This window comes from Mixophyes fleayi, chromosome 9, assembly GCF_038048845.1.
Source record: "Mixophyes fleayi isolate aMixFle1 chromosome 9, aMixFle1.hap1, whole genome shotgun sequence".
NCBI classification, from domain to species: domain Eukaryota; kingdom Metazoa; phylum Chordata; class Amphibia; order Anura; family Limnodynastidae; genus Mixophyes; species Mixophyes fleayi.
Genome location: NC_134410.1, coordinates 132,251,592 through 132,269,838, shown reverse-complemented (window position 1 = coordinate 132,269,838; position 18,247 = coordinate 132,251,592). Strand labels below are relative to the sequence as shown.

At 43.5% G+C, this 18,247-nt stretch overlaps 1 protein-coding gene across 2 annotated transcripts in view; it reads right to left on the bottom strand.

Annotated features, from left to right (window-relative positions):
- CAMSAP1 (calmodulin regulated spectrin associated protein 1) overlaps window positions 1-16,991 on the bottom strand; it is a 43,298-nt gene extending 26,307 nt beyond the window's left edge. The window contains exons 1-5 of one of the 2 annotated variants that reach the window (XM_075185782.1): window positions 16,774-16,991; window positions 13,394-13,556; window positions 1,990-2,252; window positions 272-433; window positions 106-186 (exon numbers count right to left, since the gene is read on the bottom strand). In XM_075185782.1, the coding sequence (XP_075041883.1) occupies window positions 106-186; window positions 272-433; window positions 1,990-2,252; window positions 13,394-13,556 (669 nt within the window). In that variant the 5' untranslated portion in view covers window positions 16,774-16,991. The remainder of the gene's footprint in view (window positions 1-105; window positions 187-271; window positions 434-1,989; window positions 2,253-13,393; window positions 13,557-16,773) is intronic. The other variant, XM_075185783.1, reaches the window with a different exon arrangement.
- Window positions 16,992-18,247: the final 1,256 nt, after the last annotated feature.

Sequence of the window (18,247 nt, the reverse complement as noted above, 5' to 3'; positions counted from 1 at the left end):
TGGTTGTGTACATTCCCATGATCCTCCACTAGGGGGCAGCTGCCTACACCTGACTAATGGAGGGAGGTGTCTCAGTGTATGGAGACAATAAGCTGACACTCTTACCTTCTGGTGACTAGGACTCTCCATCATCTGCTGTTTTACCCTTTGCTCTTTCTCCACAATCTCCCTCATTTTTAAGTTAACCTGAAATAAAATAAGACATTTTGATCACATTAACAGTTTGTGTATTTTTCCATGTATTTTTGCACAAGGTTTATAGGTAACATACCTTATTGATCCAGAAAACCATGGCGTCCTCTAGATCGTACGGGAGCTCTTTGGAAGCGCTGAACGTAGAGAACCGTTTGACACTGGCCACGACCTTCTCAATGCTGATCATTTCCACCGTGTATACCATCATCAGCGCATCGATCATGGACATGTGCGCATTCTTATTATAGACACAAAACACACAGGATATTGTTTCATTGACTGACCAGAACTGTACTGTGACAATGCATTTATATCATCCATCTTTATACAGTGTTCTGTACATCTCTCATGCAGCTTCCTAAATGAATAATGTTCCTGAGACATCGACACTTTGCAGATTAGCCTATATCTGTGGTACTATGTATCACCACTGTCAGTCAATATAGGATATAGATTTCCAAGCTGGGCTGGAGGGTATCTAAATTAGAGGTCAAAAAAAGACGTTCATTTAAGAGGAGATATCTATTCTGCAGCCACCGTTTAAAAACTACAAATTATAGATTATATATATATATATTTTAACCTTTGACTGTCACAGAAACATTTTTTATTGCTCAGTAAACCTTAACAGATAATTAAAGTGAAATACATGAAGCTGGAAGTAATTATAAATCCTGCATTATCCTTCATCAAACAACTGGTAAATAAGAGACCGGACCGGAATACTAGCAGCCTAGAAACACAAAGACACATAAGATGCACATAAGACATACAAGACAGTGATGACAATAGATATCCTACATCTCCCGGTCAGGACAATGTAATCCTGCTGCTGGTATTGTGGGAGCTTGGTGCATAAAGTGAGAATAACTCATCATTCCTTGCAGCGACTGCACCGACCAATAAAACAACTGGGTTTTTTCCTTTTCAATCACTGAAACAAATCCTGGTATAATACACAGTGTCATATGCTTGTGAAGATTACACACACTTAAAAGAAACACAAAAATGGCCCAGACCCATCTAGATCAACATTTTCCAAAGGTTACCTTTATTGGGCTGATGTACCCAGGACACTGCACCAACATACAGCATTAGACCATGTGTTACCATGTCAAAAATATATCATATATAGATGTTACCAAATCTGCCCAGATTGTGTCCTTTAACCTTTAGAGAAAGGACACTGTGCTTAGGCTGATGATGTATTTCTATCCTTAGGCCTCTGGTGTGGTACAGAAGACAGATCTTGTGTCATTGGCTTGCAGTCTCCTAGATAACAGAAATTATCTGTACTAACTGCAGATTAGTACAATCATATACAGCAAGAAGCCTAATTATGTCCCAGTAAGTATAACGGACACTGCGGGATATCATTTTGTTAAAAGCAGCACCTCTTGCAAGAAGTGTGGGGGTAACTGTAGCTGTTAATTATAAAGGGAGGGAGGAAATCATTAAACATTTTGCAAAGTGGAATCTTAGGATAAGACTCAGCATTGTAGTTTTACCAAACATGAATAGTTCCGTTTTAAGGTTTCCCATTAATATATGTTAATAAGACGGTTGAAACGTTCCATAGGATTTATATAGCCTGCACTCCAGCATAACCTCACTATGTGTCTGACAAAGTAGTAGTACTCTGTAGTAGGACAATAGGATAACACCAGGTGTCAGCTCATTTATAAATGCATTAAACAATGTACAATACACAGTCTGTACTTCAGTATACAGCCCCTCACACAGCACAATACATTACTCGGTCACACCACACCGACGTTAGTCTTTCATACAGACCATTTTGATTGGAGCAAAGCTGAGGTCGGCATCAGACACAGGTGCGTCGTCGCTCTCCATGACGTAAATCCCTTTCTGGGATAAAGCCTCGATGACCGGCTGGTGCCCCTGCAATGCTGCCACCTGATCCCCTTTCAGGATGAGGCTGCAGACGCGGCAGTATAACTCGCTGGAGAGCAGCAGCTTGATGACAGGTGGCTTAATGTGCTCCTGTTCATACTGGTCTATGTAAAACGGGTCCTTAAGCTCATCTGGAACATTATCTGGAACAAAGATGATGCAGTGATAATTAATACGGCTCTAATGATCTGATCCAACATCGCTGCAAGGATACAGTACATGATCACTTCTACATTCACTGACCCCAATTCTGTATGATAAACACAAAAGAAACAAAGGAGAAAACAGAGGGGTTAATTTAATGCACTGCATCTAAAAATAACATAAAGACAAGAGAGCGTCATGGTCTGCGGAGAACTGTTCTGAAAACTCACGTGGCCATTATTGTCCTATAATAATCGCCTGGTATTAAAACATTAAATTGCAACTTGGATTGTATACAGAGTAACAAACATTCACAGATAGACATGAAGATGTTACAGGAGCTGAGTTAGATGAGATTTGTGGGCTACATCAGACCCCAGACGTCCAGCCCTACTCTGCCTAATATCCCATGAGATTAGGGGCGATTACTGATCCAGGCCCTGCCCAGTGTGATACGGGGCATATTTCTACATTCCAATCCTATGGTTCCCTTTTGCGGTATAAATATGGTGTGAAACTCTATATAACATAACTCACAGGATAGCTCCAATGCCAAATATTGCGGGGCAGTAGCAGGTTCATAGATCAGTGGTTGGTATATTTATACAGAAATTAGGAGCCAGCAATTGTACCAAACTGCAAGAGCTTCACACTCAACTACGCCCAGCACTTGTGAGAACCATGTCCAGCCAGTGCGGTCATCCACTCCCAGGTCAGCTGCTACTGCATGGACAGGGGGCTGTTGGGGGAGTGACAGAAATGTGACCAACATACTAGAATCTATCCCAATAGAGCTAGTGGAGGGAGGGGACAGCCTATAGAAAGTGCCAGGTCCTCCTCCCTAATCCACACACCACACATATAGTTCTATGCCCTGATATCTGCATTAGAATTGGTTCCTGGCAGGTTAGGGCAGGAGTGTCTGTAGCTGTCAGTCACCCTGTGGTGGCCAAACTGATTGAGACCCGTGTGTTTGGAAACTGGGCGGAGAGACCAGATCACACGGCAGCCTATTGCTGCAGGCACCGCCCATAATGATCAGATGGATTTTGACTGGATCATCAGGCTAGTATATGGGGCCAATAATCTAATATTGCAGTGTGGACAGCTTTCCCCAAAACAGAATATGTGCGGTCTCTGCAAGTGGACCACGGGGGTATATGGATGACCCCCCCATCCCCTGCTTCGCATTACCAGCGAAGGGATGTTTTACGTGTTTCCATGTAAAATAAAGAAAGTTTATGCTTCATTATTTTTAAATTGATGAATTGTGAAATACTAATACACTAGATGTGGCCACTACCAGAGAGTATTATATTACAGTAGTACAACAGTTGCATGTTTATATTTTACCTTACATACAATAAACAGATCATGATACATTGTAAAGGAGGTGTTTGCGGCATGTTATCGCTATAACTGTGCGGTCACATGATACATTGTAAAGGAGGTGTTTGCGGCATGTTATCGCTATAACTGTGCGGTCACATGATACATTGTAAAGGAGGTGTTTGCGGCATGTTATCGCTATAACTGTGCGGTCACATGATACATTGTAAAGGAGGTGTTTGCGGCATGTTATCGCTATAACTGTGCGGTCACATGATACATTGTAAAGGAGGTGTTTGCGGCATGTTATCGCTATAACTGTGCGGTCACATGATACATTGTAAAGGAGGTGTTTGCGGCATGTTATCGCTATAACTGTGCGGTCACATGATACATTGTAAAGGAGGTGTTTGCGGCATGTTATCGCTATAACTGTGCGGTCACATGATACATTGTAAAGCAGGTGTTTGCGGCATGTTATCGCTATAACTGTGCGGTCACATGATACATTGTAAAGGAGGTGTTTGCGGCATGTTATCGCTATAACTGTGCGGTCACATGATACATTGTAAAGGAGGTGTTTGCGGCATGTTATCGCTATAACTGTGCGGTCACATGATACATTGTAAAGGAGGTGTTTGCGGCATGTTATCGCTATAACTGTGCGGTCACATGATACATTGTAAAGGAGGTGTTTGCGGCATGTTATCGCTATAACTGTGCGGTCACATGATACATTGTAAAGGAGGTGTTTGCGGCATGTTATCGCTATAACTGTGCGGTCACATGATACATTGTAAAGGAGGTGTTTGCGGCATGTTATCACTATAACTGTGCGGTCACATGATACATTGTAAAGGAGGTGTTTGCGGCATGTTATCGCTATAACTGTGCGGTCACATGATACATTGTAAAGGAGGTGTTTGCGGCATGTTATCGCTATAACTGTGCGGTCACATGATACATTGTAAAGGAGGTGTTTGCGGCATGTTATCGCTATAACTGTGCGGTCACATGATACATTGTAAAGGAGGTGTTTGCGGCATGTTATCGCTATAACTGTGCGGTCACATGATACATTGTAAAGGAGGTGTTTGCGGCATGTTATCGCTATAACTGTGCGGTCACATGATACATTGTAAAGGAGGTGTTTGTGGCATGTTATCGCTATAACTGTGCGGTCACATGATACATTGTAAAGGAGGTGTTTGCGGCATTTGCGGCATGTTATCGCTATAACTGTGCGGTCACATGATACATTGTAAAGGAGGTGTTTGCGGCATGTTATCGCTATAACTGTGCGGTCACATGATACATTGTAAAGGAGGTGTTTGCGGCATGTTATCGCTATAACTGTGCGGTCACATGATACATTGTAAAGGAGGTGTTTGCGGCATGTTATCGCTATAACTGTGCGGTCACATGATACATTGTAAAGGAGGTGTTTGCGGCATGTTATCGCTATAACTGTGCGGTCACATGATACATTATTTGCATTTTATGTCCCTGTTTGAAGAGCTTCGTTAAAACACTTTTCAATGTGATGGTCACTTAATAAACCTATTATGTGTCCTACATCCGAGAACAACATGCCAGGTGAATCTTCGTTTCACATAAGGAATATATGATCTGAAATAAATAATAAAGAAGGGGGGGGGGGGCTGTTAATTCTGATCAGAATCGGGGAGATGTGAAAACATGATGACCGTTTGCCTATTACAAGAGTGAGCACTGCAGCCAGCAGAGGGCGCTAGACCACTGACCACCCATCTGACCAGGCAGGCAGAGGCTCCCCAGCCAGGCATAAATTAATTCTAAAAAAAAAAAAATAGTGTCCAGACCAGCCAGGGCAACTAATAAGCACCATTACAAGGAACGGATGGATGCTGAAAAAATAAGATTTTTACTCACCGTAAAATCCATTTCTCTGACTCCATTGGGGGACACTGGAAATACATTCATATATGCAACGTATCATACAAGCAGCACGGTGGCGCAGTGGTTAGCACTTCTGCCTTACAGCACTGGGGTCACGAGTTTAATTACCGACCATGGCCTTATCTGTGTGGTTTGTATGTTCTCCCCGTGTTTGCGTGGGTTTCCTCCGGGTGCTCTGGTTTCCTCCCACACTCCAAAAACATACTGGTAGGTTAATTGGCTGCTAACAAATTGACCCGTGTGTGTGTGTGTGTGTGTCAGGGAATTTATACTGTAAGCCTCAATGGGGCAGGGACTGATGTGAGTAAGTTCTCTGTACAGTGCTGTGGAATTAGTGGCGCTATATAAATAAATGATGACGATTATCATAAGACTACAAATTGAGGATCATTATGTGAGTAGGTCAGTCAGAATACAGTAAATAACATACAGACCTAATAATTATATAATCATATGCAACTTAGTTGTTGCAATGTCAACAGCTCAAATTTAACCCACTTTCTCTACACTCCCTCCTCCGCCCTCTACAATCAGACCTACACCCTCGCTAGAGGGACAATGGCCTTCTCACAGCTAAGAGTCATCACTCTTCTCCCGTCTTACTCCCTGGGCCTTGGAGGTACTGTGCTCTCCTCCAATGTGTCTACCTCTGCCACTTCCTCCGCTGCCCTCCTACTATCTGTCCTGTAACCAATATCCGGAAATGCAGACTTCCCTGATCTCTGGTTATGTCTCTACCTGGCTATGTTGCAGCTATTCCCAGGGGATCCATTAAGGATGAGATTACAGATCTGTGTCCGCACAGTGCTCCTGGTTATTTGTCAGCACAAACCTTACAGAAACCTGCAACAAGCTGCTGGTATGAGTATTTACTCTGCATATAGTAATATTTGGAGGAGCCGTCTGCCATGCTAACAGCTCAGGTCAGGAGTAACATTAGCTTATTCCTTCTGGGTGACATTCACCTTTTATTAGTTTTTGCCACTTTTTCTCAAGCTTCGGTTTTTAAAACAAACAGAAACCAGTTTCTAGCTGCAAAACAATAAAGAAAATATGAGCGTGAAAAATTCCAATAAGCTATAACTTGGGATAACCAGATCTGCTGCCTTATACTAAGATCTAACAGGCAAACCTGTGCCTAATATCTCTGAAATTTAGAAATCAGGGCCAAGCTAGGAGCCTCCAAGGAGCAGAAACATTAAGGAAATGTGCATCTGAACCTTCTACTACATCCATGTACTTTGTGCCATCTATAGTTCCAGCTCCCGCTCATCACCATATACTTCACAGTAGGAAAGTTTAGATGTACAAAGAAGAGTATTACAGGATGTCTTACACTAACAGCAGGCAGACGTGGGTTGCAATCATCTGGCATGTAGAGGAATTACAAGGACTCAAGCTAAATTAAAAATTCTGCCACCCCAAACTCTTAAAGACCCCCCCATAGTACTTAGGAAGATATCAGGCACTACATGTGGCGGAGCAGGTCATCCTTGGCACCAGATATTGCTCACACATTATAGTTGGCATCTGATCCGATTGAAATGTTTATATAATCAGCAAATGTGCATTGCCTCTCCATACTGGCGCCGGGCCGCGGAGCCACTCTCCATCCCGACGCTGGGCCGCGGAGCCACTCTCCATACCGGCGCCGGGCCGCGGAGCCACTCTCCATACCGGCGCCGGGCCGCGGAGCCACTCTCCATCCCGGCGCTGGGCCGCGGAGCCACTCTCCATCCCGACGCTGGGCCGCGGAGCCACTCTCCATCCCGACGCAGGGCCGCGGAGCCACTCTCCATCCCGACGCAGGACCGTGGAGCCACTCTCCATACCGGCGCCGGGCCGCGGAGCCACTCTCCATACCGGCGCCGGGCCGCGGAGCCTCTCTCCATCCCGGCGCTGGGCCACGGAGCCACTCTCCATCCCGGCGCTGGGCCGCGGATCCTTTTTAGACACGTACCCAACTACTGGACATATTTGTCAAGGTCTGAACACATGTGTGTTGGTGGCAGTGCTGCCAGTTTGCCTCACGGACTTTGGGAAACAGACGCACTTTAAATATGGCTCCAAAAAGCTCCAAAATAATAACACGTCTAATAGTATTAGAAGCCTGGTACATTACCATTCATTTAGGGTCATTCATAGTGGGGCACATATTATTATTGATCAGTTCCACAAATAATCGGGCTGCTCACAATGATACACAGTTCTGCTTATCTCCCAGGCCTCTGATACATGATGAGACACAGCCATAGGAGAAGCACCATATGGATCAGTGATCTGCACCTCGTGTGTGTGATAAACACAGACCAACCATGAGCCTACAACACCAGACAGTAAAAGCTTGTGCAGAAGGAGGAGGGGGGGTGAGCCATGCATTAAGCAGTGGCAATCCCACATCACACATACAGCACCACTAGCACGGCAGCTTCCACTCCTAGTAGTAAGAGCTATGCAGAGAAACAAGGTTGTCTGTGCAGAATGACAACTTACAGTGTATACAACTACTAAGGGGGAATGGAGATGTTTACAGCTATCTCACACCAGAGATGATATCATCATAGCAGCAACAGAACATCAGCTTTATTGTACAAACTAGTTTTACAGGTAACACAAAGGTAATTAGAGCAGGAGCCAGCACGGAGGAGCTCAGCGAGATGATCATGGTGCAGATATCACCATGCGACCTGCTGTGATTGGCTAAGAGCAGTTGTGAATTACACGATCATAGTGCTGCTCCTCCGGTCACCAAGACGTATTTCAGTTGCCCTGGCTCTGCTTAGTGTTGCTGTCATGCATCATGGCAGATGCCACAATAACTCCAATGCTAAGGACAGGTCCACATATACCCATAAAAGTCCCACTCATTGGCTTCACAGATGTAAAAACAACAGTTACCTGTCGCCCACCTGTACCGGGAGCAGAGTCTGCTAATGATGACATCACTGCACCAGGTTGTGACCACTGCACAGAGTGCTCCTCCCTCAGGTCTATACTACAGAAACAATCTGAAGACCCAGTGGATGGGGGGGGAAGGCACTAAAACTGCACGATATCCCCTATCCTGACACCCAGAAGGTCCTCTATTTCAAACAATCTGGTCCCTTAGAATTATTGTCTGGTGATCAAGTGATCCTAGAGGTGCTGGTAAAAGAGAGCAAAGATTTAATTTCCATAATACAGTAATGTACACATAACCATGGGGGTACTTCTGTATCTAGGTAGGTTTCCACAGAGAATATAGATGTGTAAACGTTGAGGGGGTGGGGGTAGTCTGATTGGGGTTAGTAGGAGGGAATAAGAGAGGAGGCACAGTCACAGAAAGTTCGGAGAAGGTGTCAGCGAGAGGTAAGAGACGGGGTTCACAGAATATTCCTGGACTCACAATCATAAAACAAAAACAGACACTTTTGCGCATATATTAGAGTTATCAGAAATGTTTTCTTATACAGGACAATGTATATGATTAAACAATAACTACAGTTATTTTGTTACATGCCTTGTAGGTGCAGGACTACTACTAGTACTACGAAAACATTAAACAGAAATTGCTTTAGATTCTCAAGGTCCCTCAGTCACTGTATGAACTTTGTATTTACAGTTCAAGAAAAAAAACTACTATAAAAATACAACTTTGCTCTACAGCTTCATATACACACAATGCATCATGTAAGACTCAACAATATTCACAGGGTCCATCACACGTCTTATGTGTGTGGTCATCGTCTGACTGCCCTGTGCCCTCTCTGATGCAGCTATTGGCTGGATCCCTTAGATTTGGTGACACACGTCTTATGTGCGTGGTCATCGTCTGACTGCCCTGTGCCCTCTCTGATGCAGCTATTGGCTGGATCCCTTAGATTTGGTGACACACGTCTTATGTGCGTGGTCATCGTCTGACTGCCCTGTGCCCTCTCTGATGCAGCTATTGGCTGGATCCCTTAGATTTGGTGACACACGTCTTATGTGCGTGGTCATCGTCTGACTGCCCTGTGCCCTCTCTGATGCAGCTGTTGGCTGGATACCTTAGATTTGGTGACACACGTCTTATGTGCGTGGTCATCATCTGACTGCCCTGTGCCCTCTCTGATGCAGCTGTTGGCTGGATACCTTAGATTTGGTGACACACGTCTTATGTGCGTGGTCATCGTCTGACTGCCCTGTGCCCTCTCTGATGCAGCTATTGGCTGGATCCCTTAGATTTGGTGACACACGTCTTATGTGCGTGGTCATCGTCTGACTGCCCTGTGCCCTCTCTAAAGCAGCTATTGGCTGGATATCTTAGATTTGGTGACACACGCCTGTATAGCATGATGTGCAGTTCTGACAGATTCAGCAATGAGCAGTCGGGATGAATCACCCTATGTATGGGCCTTGTGAGTGGTTTATAGATGTCTGATGAAATGGAGCTGTCCATAAGTAGAGACTGACAAGTAACCAAGTCTGTTGCATTATATCATAATCCATGGTCAATTCAGGAGCCATCAATTCTGCAAAGAAAATCATTGAAGTAGCTCCAATTTTATAGGGAGTGAGTGTCTAATCCAATTGCAGCAATAATAACTGCCCTATATGTAAAGAGGGATTAGGTTTTCACACAAATTGTAAGAGAGGGACACGTTAAAGCCAGAAAAAAAGTTTAAAATCTGACTGCTGTTCCCCCGTAGCATTCGGGGACCGTCCACATTTTCAACTTTTCATTCCACCCCCCGTTCCCTTCACTGTTGCTCTAACACAGAAACTAGATGCTTCCACTTCAGGTTTCATCACCAGCGCTAACCACACTAATATCAGGAACCTAGGGGGATCTGTGGAAATCTCAAGGGAAGGACCCTCTAAGGCAGTGTTTCTCAAACCCCAGTCCTCAGGACCCCTAAGAGTGCAGGTTTTCCCAGGGCCACCTTAACTACTTTATGGGCCCCCGGGGCAATGCAGTGTACCGGGCCCCTAAAAAAAAAATATATATATATAAATAGTGTGTGTGTAAAAAAAATATATATGTATGTAAAAAAAAAAAAACGTGATTATATATATATATATATATATACATATATATATTCACTGCGAGCACAGCACGGAAGAGGGGACCAGGGAGGGAGCCGGATCACCGCTGATGTGACCACAAGGTAAGTATTTTGAAAAAAAAAAATATATATATATTTTTTTTTTAGGATTCGGACGGGCCCCCCCTTGCCTGCAGGGCCCCCGGGCACCTGCCCATCGTGCCCAATGGAAGAGACGGCCCTGGGTTTTTCCAGGTGACAAAGGAAATAATTATACCACCTGTGAGTCTGTTACAATGTGTCAGTCAGTAATGAATACACCTGTGATTATACAAGGAGATATGGAAAACATGCACTGTTAGGGGTCCTGAGCACCAGGTTTAAAAAACACTGCTCTAAGGGATATGAAACACTAAGTGGATGTGCTGCCCTATAATGGAGAACATCAAGAGGCACGTACGGGGGGTATAGGGGACTGCAACATTGCTGAAGTGCCAGGAAATATTGTGGAAGGTCCCCAATACCATGGGGTCACCTGCCTATCACCAAACCTATTAATACAATGGTGCCATCTCCAGTGCATCTGTATAAAAGGAAATGGGGGGGGGGGGGGGGGGGGGTCAAATGTACTTGTTAATTATACAGGTGCCACCCATATATTCAGATCACACATCAGCTCAGCAGTCACGTTGGGGGTCAGTGGGCGGAGCTCTGCTCACACTAACCTGCTGATGTGTGATCTAATAAACACATACAGGCAGCACTGATCACAGTGGCAGCTGTATAATTAACAAGTGCCTACATTTAACACATATATCCCTTGACTATCTTGTTTTTATTTTAAACATGAGACAGGGAGAAGAGAAACATCAAATGATATGATTTTGTTCTAGTTATTTATGGTGTATTTATTCATTAGCACTGGGAAAAAAATATTTTGTGCATTTAAAATAAAAATAAATAAAAACACCCAGAAAAATAAAACACCGCACAAGAATAAAAAACAAATCCCCCCAACAAAAAAACAAAGAAAAACAAATACAAAACAAACGACCAGCACTGTACAGCTTTTATTTCCAAGCAGTGGCCAACATTATACTAGCGATGTACAACACACAATATACACCAACACCGCCACTCGTTCTTCTATCACGTCAAACACAAGACTTATGTGCCCAGTGGCGACAAAAGACCAACAACCAGAGTCAGTGTGAACACAGAAGTCATGGCCAAGCCAGTCGCTGTAGGGGGCCCATAACTGTGTAATATGGAGCTTCTCAAATCTGTTCCCAGGGCACACCCAAATACACAGGATTAGTCCTCTGCAGAAAATATGTTGGGGTGTCTGAGGGACGGGAACTATTGGTTGAACTTTGCTACAAAGGTGAGGTCAAAGAGCAAACCAAAGGGTTAATAGACAGACAAATGCTCTAAACACTGAACAGTTACCAGTTCAAGGCCTCCATAGTTGCATAGTTCTGATAAGACTTCATACATGAGAGTGTTAAGATGTTTATGTTAGACAATGACTAACCACAGGTACTATTATTCTGTGATGTTTGAGAAGTCCTCCGCAGGGATCCTCCATCGGTCACAAACCCCAAATAAACACACACCAGGGTTACTAGGTGCAATCAAGGTATTATTCCCATGCACACAGCACAATGTACATATAGACACAGAGCCACGTGAGAAATCTCAATAGTAGGCTGGTCACAAACCAGAGACGTTGTGACAGGCCCATTATCATACCGGCCGCCACGTACTCATTACAAGAGACAGTTCATATCTGACACTTTACAATCTCACTATGATGTTTGTAAGATCATGGAGGAAGTTGTGGAAGTAAAAAAAGTGAAACAAAATCAAATCAACAAACTCAGAACCCACAGGTACAAATTGAAATGTTTTAATTCTTGTGAATATATAGAAACGCATTTACTGCTATTTCTTATGGATAAGGTAATACTGCTCTGAAATACATGAAGGAACAACAGTTAAAGTCATGAAAAGAGTAAAATACAAATAGGATAATAACCACTCACTGAATGTTTTACATAAATAACCACAGACGTTGCTTATTGCACTTTGAAGAGACCAGTGGATATCCCCAGATAAGTACAGAAAAGACTAAACCCAAATATCACTTGTATTTTGACCCCAAATTTCTGAAAGTCTCCAGAAATCGACTCCTGAATGGATAGCTGCAGCATTCAACCAATCAGGACCCCCCTCTCATTTCAGTCATTGCATCAGACTGCAGTGCTCTCCCCAGCACCTATTTCCCGGGTGCTTTTACTTGTCACCCGGCTCCTGGAGCTCAGCAGAGTCCTATTATAATATAATAAACCATAGTTTCTCCTACTAGAACAGGCACTATGTGAGCACTACAGCCAGCAGTGTGTGCGAGACCACTGACACCAGTCTGACCAGTCCTGGCAGGTGTGGGCAATAACCTCCAACATTTATCATTACAAAGTATTACACTGCCCCCACCCGGCTGCTTCTTAATGCCACCAGGCACCAGCAAAAGTTTCTGGGGAGAACACTGGACCAAGAGGGCTAACAGAAAGCTCCCCGAAATTATTTGTACTGGGGAGAAACCCCCTGCCCCTTATTTGGGGAACAGATGGGGCCAAAATCTCTCTAAAAGAAGGAAAACTCTGAAGAGTCAATCAAGTGTATTAGAACAAACCAAATATTTAATATATTGATAATCAAAAATACAGAATCTAGATAATAAGGATTCACTTAAGGACACAGATAGAGATTAAAGACATTATAATAATTAATGTGAAAAAACACAGAGGGTCCATGTGAAGCAAGTTTTAATTCTTTTCTCATTTACATAAGAAAATAGATGAACTTACCAATTCCGTAGGCTTTAGCACAAATCCAATGTAAATTAGCAGCAATTTTAGCCCTGAAGGAATCGTACATGTCTAGTGGTACAACCTCCACCGGACATTCTGCAAAATAATCCATTTTTCTTCTGGTGCTGTCTCCAGAAGCACAAACACCAATATCCACCATCTAAGGAAATAACAACAACACATAACTTGTACAGCACAGAAAGTGTAATGACTTTTTCATTTTTCCGCAGAACGTATTTGTCCAGGGACACAAAACATCTTTAAAAGCAAGGCATTAAGCACCATGTTTTGTAGTCTATTCTGGAATTAAAGGCTAAGAAAAAAAAAATACAAACTTTTTTATTCTGGCTCTCAATGGATCCAAAAGGTCCCTGGATATGTGTAATGGTCCAAGGAGAAGATCCCCCCCCCCCCCCCCTCCTGCAGACCTTGTTCAAGGTTGTCAAAGCCAATTTCCTGAAACTTCTCATAAGTGGCTTTAACAATGAGAACAGGGGGTAAATGTATGAACATGCGGGTTCTTCAACACCCTCGTGTTCGGCGATTAAATTTCAAGCGGCGCTGCATTGTAAAGGGAAACTTTCCTTTACAATTCAGCGCCGCTTGAAATTTAATCGCCGAACACGAGGGTGTTGAAGAACCCGCATGTTCATACATTTACCCCCAGGTCTCACCTGGCATGAGAGTATCTCCTGCGTGGTCCGTTAGACCCATCATGGGGACTCCATCAACAGTGTCTAAGTACAACTTTGTATTTTATTTTCTAACCCTTTATTTAGATTTCTGCAAGATTACATAAGAATCATTAAAGTACATATATATGGACGTATCTCCCTTGTTAGGAGAGTAACAATACCAGAATTGTGATCTATTCAATATCTGGTGACATATCCTATAAAACAACCAATAATATTTTTGTGGTGGGTTAGTACGTAAATCAAAATACTATGGAGACCTATACTTCAATGTGACTTACTATCAGCCCAGTAGAATAAGTGTATAGAAAATTAAGAAATTAAGTTTGAAGTATAAAGAAAGAATAGGGCCTATGGTGGATTAAGGGGATTTATATTAGGGATACGATTCAATATCTGAACAGTTTTGTGAATAATTGGTGTTTATGCTTTTTCTGGTAAAGATACCAAACAGTAGAAGTATCCGGGTTCTCATGCTTTCTGGAATTTCGTAATCAAATTGTTCTGCAAGCTAGTAATATATTCCATTCTGGATACAAACCAATTGAATTCCTTGACGTGAAGGGCTGAAAGGCTGTTTCCAATTACGGGTGATTAAAAGTTACTACGTATGTGAGTTATTAGTTTATCCGTTGATTTGTCTATAACTTATATACAAAACTTAGCATTTTATTTTAGGTCACCTACAAGTACAATTTTTTAGCTTGGGTGTAGTTGTCCTTCAAAATGGACATGTCATATTGTATATTTACTATGTCAACCGCACCAAAGGTTCCAAATTCAGACAGAGAGCAGAGACATCAGGGAAAGGACAGACATGTAGCGGGCTATAAAATCTTATTTACCAGTCTCCAGCTGCACTGACAGGGAATTAACTCATTCATCAAATTAAACAAAGAATGAAGATCAGGAAGTAGATCATCAGTATAGAGCATTAACGTCTTAGTGCCCACATAAAACAATAGAAAGGAGATGTAGAACTGAGTACAATGAGACCAGAGAGCTGCTGTCATGTAAAACGTGGCAGAAGAGGTTTTTAAATTCATCCCCATTTTTAAATTACCCCAAAATGCTATTTTAGTAAAACCGTTCATTGTTGTCAGGGGCTTGTGGTGTGAGGTCATTGTGTGTTTTAGGATCTGGGAGCTGGTTTTCCAGACATCCAACATACAAAGGCAGCTGCTGACAGGGCCAAATCAGACAAAACCCCGTGTACCAGGGTCTCCAACTCTCGTACTTCCACAGCCTATCATCATTCAACCTGTACTGCAGCCCCTCCTCACCATATCATCCACAAACTCTGCACAAAATATCTCCCTAAGCTTCCAGTGTGGACACCCACATGCTATGGAAAACATACCTGGATCAGGTTTTACCCATCACAGCAGCTCACCCTTCCCACCAGATATTGGGACCATAACACAATATATAAATAAACAAGTACAATATAAGTAAATACAGCTCTGCCCACAGAGAATCTGTTAATGTAAAACTTGCCGCGTCAGCTGACGTCCCCATATAGGACAATATATCAGTTGCAGCACGTAGTAAATGAGTTTCCTTTACACAGTTACCATATGACCCCGTGCAGCAATCACAGCACATATATGCTCCTCTCACCCTATGCACAAGTAATTATCACTAACACCTTCCCCCCCCCCCCCCCCCCCCCCCCGACAAACTGTCATATACCCCACCCCTGAACACACCCACCATTCATTCCATCTGTCTTATTGTACTCCCTACTGAACTTCCTATAGGCAAACAAAATATCACATCTACCCCATATGGCTCAATGTACCTGGATGGTGACATGGGGGCACACACATTAAATGTATTAGTAGAGATGCGTGTTTTATATATATATATACACACACATGGTCAATATGTAGTTATGATGGATTATATAATGATATTAGTTTTTCTGTAATACACCTGTCCTCAAAGGATCATTAAATGACACACCTGCCCCCCAGTAATACAATATGTATGTGGTTATTACATTACATTATATACATATATTACATATAATACAATATATATGTGGTATCACGACACACCTGCACCCCCACCCCCCTCAGTAATATTATGTGGTTATTACATGACACCTGTCCCCCAATAATATATATGTGGTTATCACTACACACCTGCCCCCCTCAGTAATATTATATGGTTATTACATGACACACCTGCCCCCCCCCCCCATAATATATATATATATATATATATATATATATATATATATATATATATATATATAGCTACTACATGACACACCTGCCGCTCCCCCTATAATATAATATATATGTGGTTATCACTACACACCTGCCCCCCTCAGTAATATTATATATATATATATATATATATGGCTATTACATGACACCCCCCCCCAGTAATATAATATTATATGGTTATTACATGACACACCTGCCCCCCTCAGTAATATTATATATATATATGGCTATTACATGACACCCCCCCCCCCCAGTAATATAATATTATATGGATATTACATGACACCCCCCACCCTCCTGTAGTATAATATATATGTGGTTATCAGGTTATCACGACACACCTGCCCCCCCTGTAATATAATATTATATGGATATTACATGACACACCTGCCCCCCCCCCCCTCCCTGTAATATATTGTATATATGGTTATCACATGACCCCCCCTACCTCTCGGGCCCCGGGCTACCAGCAGACGGCTCAGGGCCTACATGACACCGGGCCGGGGGCTGTCACTGAGGCGGTGCCCCCTCCCTCCGGTCAGCACACAGCCGCTCACACACCGCCGGTGCCCCCCCCGGGCCGCTCTCCGTGCTCGGTACCGCGGACACTGACAGGAATCCGTTGGTTCCCCGGGATCCGGCTGCGCATGCGCGGAGGGAGCTAGTACTGAGCAGGGGAGCGAGCGGCGGCTGTACTGCGCCTGCGCGGATGACTACTGTTGCTGGAGACGGCAGCCTGTGGCTCGTTCTACGCATGCGCGACTGGTTGCTAGCGAAACACCTAGGAATGCGTTGGTTCTTCTGCGCCTGCGCAATGCCATTAAGTCTATTGTCATTCTCTATTGTGCTGTATAATGCAGACCCCTCCTCAGTGCCCCGTCACTGTGTGTGGTACCCAGACCTGGTCCATGCCCTCATCACTCTCACCAGCTACCTGGCAAATAAACAACACACAATTCCTATTATAGTAATGACCATGTCCACTGTGTTCTAATATATTGCTGCCTGTCCCAAATGTGGGGGCCCTGGTGCATTGTACCCCAAATATTATTATGTCACAAATCTGCATTTATAAGGACATAAGAACACGGGACAGCGCCAATCTGCCACCTTATTACAGGGCGCCGCAGACCTTCTTTGTGTCACATCAGAGATTTCAGTTTACAGAATGAGACATTGCAATGAGCTGGGGGGATGGGGTGTAACACAATCAATGGGAGACCCCGTAACAGGATTTGGGGGAGACGGTAATATGTGTCCATCAGCTTCATAGCAATTTTGGTACCTTGACAAAACCATGTTGCACTTGCAAAGGGTATTTAAAATGTGCAGACAGACTTAGAGTTAGAAGAAGGAGCGCGCCCTAGTCCAACTCTAAAATATATAAATAAGCGTCCTCTAAGCTTACAGCATTCACTACACTCCTATCATATATCCATCACTATCGTTCAGAAGTGATTGGTAAGAAGTTTGGTTATTGATCATACTGTCCACCTCTCCCTGAATGTCAGGGAGACTCCCTGAATTAGGGGTGATCTCCCTCACTCCCTGAAGAGTCTGGCATTCTCCCTGATGCTGAGCCAGTACAAGACGTGGTTGGCTTCGCCATCTGTCGCATGATGACACAGTTCAGAAACTGTGTCCTATGTCCATGTATTGATGCCTATGGAGGTGGCCATTTGCATGGAGACCAAGATTTAATCAAAGACTGACAGGTAAGACAACATGACTTCAGTAATGGAGACAGAAATGTAAAAGACACTTCAGTCTCTAGAGATTCATTAGCTGCTTTTCTTTAACACATAGTTGCCTACTCTCCTGGAATGTCCGGGAGACTCCTGCTTTTCTGGGAGACCTCCCGGGAGAGCAGGGAAACCTCCCGGTTCTCGCACCCACAATAGATAAGTGTTGGGGGCGGGGCT